We start from the raw sequence: 11993 nt of genomic DNA on the forward strand, positions 1-11993 counted from the left end.
AATTTTTTTTTGTGACAAGCAAATTTGTTGATTTAAAGATATTCAATTGTCCAATTTGAAAATGACAAATTAGAATTGAGAGGAGTAAACGTGGGGTTGCACACTTGCATTATCTTCAATATATTCAATTGTCCAATTCGAAAATGACGAATTAGAATTGAGAGGAGCACATGTGAGGTTGCACACTTGCATTATCTTAAAGATATTCAATAAATCTAGCTTTAAATTTAGCACACTATACAATAGTAGATTTTTTATGAATAAATATATGAAGTATAATATTTTGACTATTAACTACACGTTAATTTGTACTTAAAAAGAACTACATGTTAATTTGGGTAACATGTCATGGCATTAGTCAAATTGATTCCATATATTAGTTTCTTTTTTCCTATAATATATGTCGATACTTATCTATGTTTGTGAGAGTTGAACTGTTAGATGAATTTGTAAGTTATTTAATTTCTGATTTCGCAAAAGTGAATCTTTCAAGTATCTCAATTAAAAAAAAAAAAGAAATCCCTCAAATACAAGAAATTCAAATGCAAATTGTATTAGCCTAGTTTGGCTCCATTTTGATCCTTGAGAGCACAAGTTCTTAAATCTTTATTATATTATTGACATAAATGATTTATAATAAAAAGAGAATTACTTCTTATCGTGTAACTTAATTTATACGTATCCAAAATATTTTTTCAATGGAAATTTTGTGCCCACAATTTTGTTAAAGCCAATAATTATAGTGACTTAATTATTGGTGAGATCCGAAGGCACTTGTCGTTTTAATTTCGAGCAAGTCAACTGAAGTTAATGATCCTGTCCGCAAGAGATTCCAACTGATTTCAGCCCTACTGTTGTTTTTAATTGTAACCATCCATGGCTAATAAGAGTAAAAGAAGATTATCGCCTCTATAATATAGTAGAATTGCGGACTTTGACTTGCTACAAGATGAAATTTAGGATAATCTCTTCTTTTTAAATATATATATATTATATTTATATAGTATTTATATATATATATATTTATTGTAACTAATAAGCACAAGCATATGGAGATACTGCCAAAACTCTCATATCAACGTAGCATTACTGTATTGGTTCTAATCATATGTCTTTCAGATCCAATAATTTAAGGTACCACACAATAATAAAAGTTGTCTCATGTATGAATTCACACTTTTGATTAATGTGAAATAATGTTTTTTACATATTGAATTATCAATTCATGATATGACAAGACAATTTCTACTTACATTTAATATTTTAATTTGTCTTGACTGTCGAAATAAGAAGGAAGTACATAACACAGTGTTCAGTGACTAGATTGCCATTTTTCATGAGATACTTTACATCAACTTGTAATTATTTTTATGCTTGATAAATGTAAATTTATTTTAGTCTCAGTTAATACTAACTATAGGTAATGTAGAGTATAATTTTTTGTTTTTGAAAAGCAAATTTGTTGACTTCCATAATCAATTGGCCATTATAAGCCTCTCACAATTTTGGTAAGAGACTTTTCATGACATAAGAATTTGGTTTAGAAGAAAAGCCTGAACAATTACATAAAACTATTATTGCAAAAAAAAGTATTGGTGGCATTGCATGTTAGAATATGTGATTAGATTAATTAACCACCTATAGTTAGCTTTACTGTAGTTAGTTGACTTTTGTTTAGTGAATTAAACCTGTGTATATGAACTCTTTTTTGTGCTAATGCCGCAGTATGAAGAACATAATACAAAATCTGTTTTGTCACGATGCTTCCTTTCTTATTCTCATAATCCTCTTGTCTTCTTCACGTTCTTGATACTTAGTAAACTAATATGGTATCGGAGCAAGTTGGTGATAATGAGGTGAGGAGCAAGTTGTCTTCTTCATCAAATTCTTCACGTTCTTCCGTGTTATTGGAAGTGAGCTTGTTTAGAAGCATGTTGGTGAGGGGCTAGGTTGGTGCGAGAAGTTTTCCAGATGGCACGTTCCAAAAAAGCATGCATCGTGTTCTTTGATAAAGTTGACGCTGTTGGGGTGCACGTTTGATGATGGTGTTGGTGGAGATAATGAGGAGCAGAGAACAATGTTTGAGATTGTCAATCAGCTTGACGGGTTTGATGCCCGTGGAGCCATCAAAGTTCTGATGGCAACTAACAGGCCCGACACCTTGGATCCTGCAAATTTCTGAACAAATATTTCATCCAGTTCTATGATTAGAACTGAGAAGAGCACATATGGGATTGCACACTTGCATTATTTTAAACGTATTCAATTGTCCAATTCGAAAATGACGAAATAGAATTGACAAGAGCACATATGGGGTTGCACACTTGCATTATTTTAAACGTATTCTATTGTCCAATTCGAAAATTATCACATTATACAATAGTTGTCTAATTCGAAAATGATGAATTAGAGCTGAGAAGAGTGCACATGGGGTTGCACACTTGCATTATCTTAAAAATATTCAATTGTCCAATTCGAAAATGAAGAATTCGAACCGAGAGGAGCACACATGGGGTTGCACACTGGCATTATCTTAAAGATATTCAATAAATCTAGCTTTAAAATTATCACACTATACAATAGTAGATTTTTTATGAATAAATATATGAAGTCTTATATTTTGACTATTAACTACACGTTAATTTGTACTTAAAAAAAAAACCACATGTTAATTTGGGAAACATGTCATGGCATTAGTCAAATTGATTCCATATACTAGTATTTTTCTTTTGTTATAATATGTCAATACTTATCTATGTTTGTGAGAGTTGAACTGTTATATGAATTTGTAATTTATTTAATTTTTCACTTCGGAAAAGTCAATCTTTCAAATATCTCAATTCAAAAAAAAAAAAAAAAAAATCCCTCAAATACAAGAAATTCAAATGCAATTATATTAGCCTAGTTTGGCTCCATTTTGATCCTTGAGAGCACAAGTTCTTAAATCTTTATAACATTATTGATCTAAATGATTTATAATAAAAAGAGAATTACTTCTTATCGTGTAACATAATTTATACGTATCTAAAATATTTTTTCAATGAAAATTTTATGCCTACAAGTTCTGAAATTTATACGTTCCAAAAAAGCATGCATCGTGTTCTTTGATGAAGTTGATGCTGTTGGGGTGCACGTTTTGATGATGGTGTTGGTGGAGATAACGAGGTGCAGAGAACAATGTTTGAGATTGTCAATCAGCTTGACGGGTTTGATGCCCATGGAAACATCTAAGTTCTGATGGCAACTAATAGGCCCGACACCTTGGATCCTACAAATTTCTGAACAAATATTTCATCCAGTTCTATGATTAGAGCTGAGAAGAGCACATATGGGGTTGCACACTTGCATTATTTTAAACGTATTCAATTGTCCAATTCAAATATGACGAAATAGAATTGACAAGAGCACACATGGGGTTGTACACTTGCATTACTTTAAAGGTATTCTATTGTCCAATTTGAAAATTATCACACTATACAATAGTTGTCTAATTCGAAAATGATGAATTAGAACTGAGAAGAGTGCACATGGCGTTGCACACTTGCATTATCTTAAAGATATTCAATTGTCCAATTCAAAAATGAAGAATTAGAACCGAGAGGAGCACACATGGGGTTGCACACTTGCATTATCTTAAAGATATTCAATAAATCTAGCTTTAAAATTATCACACTATACAATAGTAGATTTCTTATGAATAAATATATGAAGTATTATATTTTGACTATTAACTACACGTTAATTTGTACTTAAAAAAAAAACCACATGTTAATTTGGGAAACATGTCATGGCATTAGTCAAATTGATTCCATATATTAGTATTTTTCTTTTGTTATAATATATGTCGATACTTATCTATGTTTGTGAGAGTTGAACTTTTAGATGAATTTGTAATTTATTCAATTTTGTTAAAGCCAATAATTATAGTGGCATAATTATTGGTGAGATCCGAAGGCACTTGTTTTAATTTAGAGCATGTCAACTGAAGTTAATGATCCTGTCCGCAAGAGATTCCAACTGATTTCAGCCCTACTGTTGTTTTTAATTGTAACCAACCATGGCTAATAAGAGTAAAAGAAGATTATCGCCTCTATAATATAGTAGAATTGCGGACTTTGACTTGCTATGAGATGAAATTTAGGATAATCTATTCTAATTCTGCAATATATATATATATATATATAAATATTAACTAATAAACACAAGCATATAAAGATACTGCCAAAACTCTCAGATCAATGTAGAATTACTATATTGGTTCTAATTATATGTCTTTTAGATCCAATAATTTAAGATACCACACAATAATAAAAGTTGTCTCATGTATGAATTCACACTTTGGATTAATGTGAAATAATGTTTCTTACATATTAAATTATCAATTGATAATATCACAAGACAATTTCTAATTACATTTAATATTTTAATTTGTCTTGACTGTCGAAATAAGGAAGTACATAACATAGTGTTCAGTGACTAGATTGTCATTTTTCATGAGATATCTTACATCAACTTGTAATTACTTTTATGCTTGATAAATGCAAATTTATTTTAGTCTAAGTTAATACTAACTATAGGTAATGTAGAGTATAATTTTTTTTTTTTTCTGAAAGGCAAATTTGTTGACTTCCATAATCAATTGGCCATTATAGGCCTCTCACGATTTTGGTAAGAGACTTTTCATGACATAAGAATTTGGTTTAGAGGAAAAGCCTGAACAATTACATAAAACTATTAATGCAAAAAAAAAAAAACTATTGGTGGCATTGCATGTTAGAATATGTGGTTAGATTAATTAACTACCTATAGTTAGCTTTATAGTAGTTAGTTGACTTTTGTTTAGTTAATTAACCCTGTGTATATGAACTCTTTTTTTGCTAATGCCGCAGTATGAAGAACATGATACAAAATCTGTTTTGTCACGATGCTTCCTTTCTTATACTCATAATGCTCTTGCCTTCTTCACGTTCTTGATACTTAGTAAACTAAGATGGTATCGGAGCAAGTTAGCTTCGTTTTCGGTTGAATCTTGAGTTTTCTTGATTTTTTTTCTTGTTTCAATCTTATTAATCAAAGAATTATTTCTTTGTTGAAATCCCTCTTGATTGAAACCCTAAATGACGAATTCTTCTTCAAAAGCCTCAAATTCCTGTATCACCGACTCTTAATCACCATATTATGTCCATCATCTAGACAACCATGCATCAATTATGGCAAGCCCTAAGTTGACCTCACCCAATTACTTGGCATGGAGTCATTCGTTTCTACTTGCACTAGCCATTCACAACAAGTCTGGCTTCGTAGATGGTAGCATCAAAAAACCTAAGTCGACTAATGACTTATTTCGTCAATGGAATAGTTGGAATAAATTGGTAGTTGCTTGGTTGCTTGATTCCTTTTCTTCAGAAATTGCTTCCATGTTCTTTTACATGGACTCTGCATAGCAAATTTGGAGACTTTCAAGGAGCAATTTTCACAGGATGATGAGTCTCGAATTTGTAACTTGCAGTTTACATTAAGCAATGTCACACAGGGTACCAAGTCAGTGGTTACATATTTTACCGAGTTGAAATCTATATGGGGAGGAATTAAAAAATTATAGATCACTACCTTATTGTGAGTGTGGTAGTTGCAATAACAACTGTTTTAAGAGATTTCTAGATCAGTATAATGAGGACACCGTCTTTCATTTCCTGAATGGGCCAAATGAGTCTTATTCTGCTTTGAGATCACACATAGTGATGATCAAGCACTTTCCATCTCTTAATGAAGTCTATAATATGGTTTTACAAGAGGAATCACAGAGGTCATTATTCATTCAATCACAACCTCTAATTGAGGCTTCTGCTATGGCCTTGATTTATGATAGTAAGAAGAAAAGGAATATGTATTTGGTATGTAATCACTGTGGTAAAAGAGGGCATTTGAAAGATAAATGTTTTCGACTTATAGATTTCCCAGAAGATTTCAAGTTCACAAAATCTAAGGGGAATTTTAAGAAAGGAGGAAATGTTTCTGTTAATAGTGCTACTGTTGACAAAGAGAATGAGCACTTTGATGATGTTGATGTCAGTTCAGCTGTGCAGCTTTCTCACATTCAGGGCCAGATTCAGAAACTAATGGCTCTAGTCACTGAGCGTGGTGGTATAGAAATGAATCAGGATTCCCCTTTGTCAACAAATCAACAAAATAAACCTTCTCTTGTCAACTCAGCTTTAGCAGGTATCATCTCTAAACACAGTTGTTTTTCCATTACAAATGCCTTTCCTACATTGAAGTATGACACTCGGATATTGGACACAGGAGCTACTGATCATATTACATGTACTTTGCATCAGTTTAGGTCATATAGACAATTACAAAATCTATTTGTGTAAATGCCCGATAAAACGAGAGCCTTAGTTCCTCATGTAGGTACTATTCATTTGTCTAAAGGGTTGATTCTTGAAAATGTTTTCTTTGTTCCATCCTTTAAGTTCAACTTGGTGTCTTTTAGTAAACTCACTGCAAATAAAAGAAACTTCTCGGCTTTCTCTGACAAATACTGTCTGATTCAGGACCTTCTTACCTAGACAATGATTGGTCATGCTAAAGTTACCAATGGGCTCTGCATCATGCAGAGATACTTGAGTGCACAAATACCAGCAGATTTCAAGAATGCTTTTACTAGACAGTTTAATAATTCTACAAATTTCAGTTGTGTTTTTCCTTGTGCAAATTTGAGTTCTGATTTTTCATTGTACTCTAAAACAGTTTGTTCAAATGCTTGTAGTTCTTTGAAATCAAATTTTGATAATTGGCACCATAGATTTGGTCATGTTTCTTTACCTATTCAATGTGATGGGTGTCCTTTGGCTAAACAAAGGAAGTTGTCATTTCCAATACATGTGAATGCTTCTACAAATTCTTTTGATTTGATACATGTTGATATATGGGGTCCTTATACTACTCTTACATAATGTATGAGGTTTCGTTTTTCTGATTAGCTGGTTGTTTTTTGGTGATACGGTGATTATGTCTTTTTGAAAGACTGGATGACACATAAGTTCTGCTGATTATTGCTGACTTTTTTACGTTATTTAGCTGTTGGAATTTCCTACAGGGTTTGCTGTGAGAGTTGGCGGATTTTTTATCCATAAGCTTTTACATAGTTTGGTTATTTGTTTTTATTTTCTGGGTTGATTTTCATCAGGGAGTTTGTAAATGTTTTTTTCTGTATTGTCCCTGGGCTTATGTGGATGATGTCTTTTTAGTTTGGTGGGATATACCTGGACATTGTGGGTATATTGTCCAGTGTTGTATTTTTCCATCGATTTGATTGTGGAATTTACTCTCAGCTTAATAAAAGTATATTATCTTTTTTCAAAAACAAAATGGTAGTGTTGAACAATATAAAGCAAGGTTGCTAGGAGAAAGTTATAATTAAAGAGCTGATTTTAATTATCAAGAAAGCTTTAGTCCGGTGGCAAAACACACAACCGTAAGACTTTTCTTGGCATTAGCTGCTGTTAAAAGTTGGTTTCTCACTCAACTTGATATTTGATGATTTGGATGAAACTATTTTTATGCAGCTGCCAGAAGGAAATCAAGTTAAGGGTGTCCTAATAATGTTCAAATGGTGTGCAAATTACACAGGTCTTTGCATGGCTTTAAGCAAGTGTCAAGGTAATGGAATTTTAGTTGAAAATTAGGTTCAAAATTAGGTGTTTTTAGTTGTTTTACTTAGTTTAGTTTAAATCATGTTGAGTTGTTTTATGTTGAATTGTTTTATTTTAGTTTTATGTTAAATTGCTTTTAGTTTAGTTTCATATTGATTTAGTTTTATGCTTTTGCAGGTATACGAATAAAAAGGCTTCAATTGTTGAAGAAGAGTGCATAAATGGCAAGTGCTTCTTCTATACATGTTTCAGTATTTTGAGCATAATTCTCATTCTAGATGTTCAATTGATGTGATTCTTGAGTTAATGGAAAGCTAAGAGACAGAGTCACAACTTCCATGTTTACTACTTTTCCCAATTCAGCTTTGATCAAGGAAAAATCACATCACAAGTTGATTGATTGCAACAGAATGCATGGTGGAAACAGCAAGTGTGGCGCTGTGGTGCCAAAAGGATGAAATGCAATATATATATATATAGCAGAGCTGGTGCCATAGTGCCTGGAAAGTGAGGTTGCAGCATCGCACCAACATCTCAGGAAAAGGCTCTTCCGAACTTTATAAAAATTCATTTTTTTTGGGAGGCTATAAAAAGGCACTTTTGAGGCAATTGAAAGACACAATTAAGCTAGGATTTCTCTGAAGAAAAAGAGCCATCAAGTACTCAAGAATGCGAAGAAAAACTTGGAAGATTGAAGATCGGAAGACATGACAATCTTTAGTTTTCTTTTCCTTTTTGTTTCTTCTTTGATTTTATTGAATTGTTATTGATGGTTAAACTTCTTTGAATTGTGTTTTTATTATTCACCATGAACTAATTGTTTTTATCTAGGATTGCAATTGAACTCAACATGTAGTTTGGATTTTTAATTTTCTCTCTTTCTTATGATCAATGGAATATGAGTTGTTTATCACAATCTTGTGTTTAATGCTTTTGATTGCCTGATCAACAATTAAATTGATCTAGAAACTTAAATGCTACTTGGAAAAGAGAGTTTAGTGTGGGCCATGGATGGAATAGCATTAGTTCAAATTCACTTAGTTGATTGGGTAATTTGATTTACGTATAGGATAGGAATATACCTATATGTCTTATGTAGCCAAGATTAGAGTTTGAGTTTAATGAGTTTGTCTTTAATTAAATTCTGATAGGAATATACTAAATTGGTTAAGATAAACATTTTTATAAGAACATCAAAAGAGACTTATAAATAATTTAGAAACTCTAAGTTAGCAACTTAATCCATTTAGCAAGTTAAGAGAGAAAGAGAGAAAGGGAGAGAGAGAGAAAATTCAAATGAAGTATTGAGGGATATTGTAATCCTAGGATTGTTTGATTTGATATTTTTTCAAGTTNTAAGATTTGCCATCAACTTTTAATTTAGTGTAGCTATTGTCAGCTTCTAGATTTAGTTTTTAGTTGTTGTTTAGTTTTGGTTTTGCTTCCGATTAATCACTTTATTTTGGTTGTTTGAATAAGAGTAGGTTATAATTTTAGTACTTAACAAAAGTTGATACAATTTTCTATGAGATTCAACACTCTATTTACCATTATATTATTTGTTAATGATACGTGCACTTGCGTAGTAAATCCAACATCACTCTCCCACTCTCTTTTTCATTTTCTTTAATCCCCAACTAATAAAATTTATGAACAGTTACCTTTCAAAAAAAATATTAATAGTTTCTACATAATTTTCTCTAAAATTAATACACAAAATATAAATGGTAATAATTGAATTTTTAAAACTTCATTCATAATTTTCATCAACACTTATCTACTAGATCATCTATTGTATGTGTTCAAATTAATTAAGAAATTTCTTCTTCTTTTCATTATTACTCATTCTAATTTGTTATTTAAGATATTAGTGTTTAATTTGGTATCATGCTCAATAACATACTTTAGATTTTCAAATGATTTAGTTTTTTATTTAATTTAATTTAAAGTTTTCAAGAGTTTTTGTTCTTATTATTTTCTTGGCTTTAGACAATCATTAGTTATAAGGGATTATTTGATCTAAAACAAAATTACAGTGACTTGATTGAATGCAACAAAAAGAATAAAGGCTTATTTGAATTTTTCTAAATAATTTTAGGCTTATTTGAGCATTATGCCAAGTAAAAAACGTCATTTATCAAATATTTCAATTACATAATGAAGGTAATAGGGTTATAGTTATTTGTAGTTAAGGGTTAATTAATTATAAAAATATTTGTTTTTAAATTTTGACTATTTCTTAATTGCAAACATTATTTGGATGCTAAATTAATTATAAAGTCTAAACTACAATAATTTAGACAGAGAATCAATTGGTAGAGCGCTTGGCTTTTATCAATTCAGTTCTTACATTTTTCATTGATCATTTATAAATTACTCAAATTAATCGAACTCATTAATTGAATTAACCAAACTGATTTAATCGAAACTTGCTCACTCTCTCTCTATATATATACACACTGAATCCTAAAATATCATAAAAATAAATGAGTTTGATAATAAAACCATCCAAATAGTTTGACTAAGTTTGACTAAGATACAACTTTATATGTAAAATTTATATTTTTTATACACTATCATCATTTACGTCTCTTCCTTTGAGATTTCCAACTATAATACTACAACCCTACTCAAAAAAAAAAGCATAGTACTTGAAAATTAAAAGCATAATACTTGAGATTAAAATCATAACACTCAAAAAATTAAAAGCATAACACTTGAAAATTAAAAACATAACACTTCAATCAAACCAATCATTAGCACTTATTTATAATAATTTAGGCTTCATTTAATTGTTACTTTTATCACTTTAAAAAACAAAATAGTGAGAAAGTACGTTAAGACAAAAGCAAACAACTTATTTGAAGTATTATAGGAAAATTTTAATTTTTTAAGATAACGAAACATATCATTCTCCTTATATATAGATTAATTATGTTATAATTGATGTTACACTTCAATTATTTTTTCATTTATAATAAATCATGATTTTGCTTTTTAGCTTTGGTTTAAGAGTACTTCAAAACATGAAAAGAAATCCCCCCTACATGATTTTAGAAATAGATCATTAGGAATTCCCTCAAATGTATAAAAGAAATTGATAGTTACGAAGAAGACACCTTAATGAAATTGGATGTGAGGGTTTAACATATTTAATTGTTGTAGACTATAGTAGCTGAGGTACCTAGCTATTGCTTCAACCAAGAAATTACCAACGAGTTGGTTTCAAATATCTTTTGTTTGAATACATTAAGTCATGACTTAAAGATATTCAATTGTCCAATTCGAAAATGACGAATTAAAACTGAGAAGACCACACATGGGGTTGCACACTTGCATTATTTTAAAGGTATTCAATTGTCCAATTCGAAAAGGACGAATTAGAACTGAGAAGAGCACATATGGGGTTGCAAACTTACATCATCTTAAAGATATTCAATTTTCCAATTCGAAAATGACGAATTAGAACTGAGAAGGGCACACATGGGGTTGCACACTTGCATCATCTTACAGATATTCAATTATCGAATTCAAAAATGATGAATTAGAACTAAGAGGAGTGTCGTAACGTGTGGGTCTGGGAACCCGACCGCCAAACGCAGAATGTGAAAACTCACTAAAAAATTAAACTAGGAGTCGCCACCAATCTTTTTTACTAGGTGCGATTGGCCACCTATTGACTTGATTCTAATCGATGAAAACTTAAATTAATTTTAAGCCCACCGAAAAGAACCTTAAACTGGTCTACGATTTTCTAGATCTAGGCTCGGGAGTACGGTCACGCCCGAGGAAGGATTAGCACCCCCGGGACGCCAGTTCCATGAACGGTACCATTCTTAGATTATCCTATTAGGTTTTAATTTTTAAGTTAGCTGTATTTCCTTAGTTATTGTTCACTTTTTTTTATCTCCTATTTGACCTAAAATGGAATGCAAATACTAGGCAAGATGCATGGCGTGAAAAAAATGCCGGATGAATAACTTTTTATCGAGGATATTTTCTCGAATCCGCCCATCATACTGGTGGGACTCGGGGTATTCTCTCACCTAGGGAATTATCCAAGAAATTCGCCTTCGCAAATTTGACGAATAATTCCCATCATCGGAGTTATCGTACGTTTTTCTTTAAAAATAATGTTTTCGTGCATAATGAACCTAATTTGGGCGAAAGTCTTTTATTAAAGATGTCTCTCGAGCCTTCCCATCATACTGGTGGGACTCGGGAACACCTTTTCACCTAAGGAACTTTTGGAGGAATATCCACCTTCGCAAGATCCTCGGAAGATCCCATCATCGGGGCTTAAACTCGAAAATAGAAATATTTATATGCAATGGT

The 11993-nt window shown here is 31.3% G+C and overlaps 1 protein-coding gene and 1 long non-coding RNA gene across 2 annotated transcripts; both read left to right on the forward strand.

Moving 5' to 3' along the window:
- Window positions 5699–6805, forward strand: LOC18587260. Its single transcript, XM_007010967.2, has 2 exons — window positions 5699–6222; window positions 6558–6805. The coding sequence occupies exons 1-2, from the start codon at window positions 5742–5744 to the stop codon at window positions 6590–6592; spliced, it is 516 nt and encodes a 171-aa protein (XP_007011029.2). The 5' UTR covers window positions 5699–5741; the 3' UTR covers window positions 6593–6805.
- Window positions 6896–8558, forward strand: LOC108663816. Its single transcript, XR_001929916.1, has 3 exons — window positions 6896–7480; window positions 7572–7665; window positions 7836–8558. It is a non-coding gene; the product is annotated as an uncharacterized LOC108663816 (long non-coding RNA).

This window comes from Theobroma cacao, chromosome 10 (genome assembly GCF_000208745.1).
Source record: "Theobroma cacao cultivar B97-61/B2 chromosome 10, Criollo_cocoa_genome_V2, whole genome shotgun sequence".
Classification (NCBI taxonomy): Eukaryota; Viridiplantae; Streptophyta; class Magnoliopsida; order Malvales; family Malvaceae; genus Theobroma; species Theobroma cacao.

Bases quoted from the DNA above. Each gene is read 5' to 3' on its own strand.
- LOC18587260 (XM_007010967.2), top strand. From the start codon at position 5,742: ATGATCAAGCACTTTCCATCTCTTAATGAAGTCTATAATATGGTTTTA. The intron at 6,223-6,557 runs GTATCATCTCTA...TGTCTGATTCAG, and splicing joins TGTCAACTCAGCTTTAGCAG to GACCTTCTTACCTAGACAAT.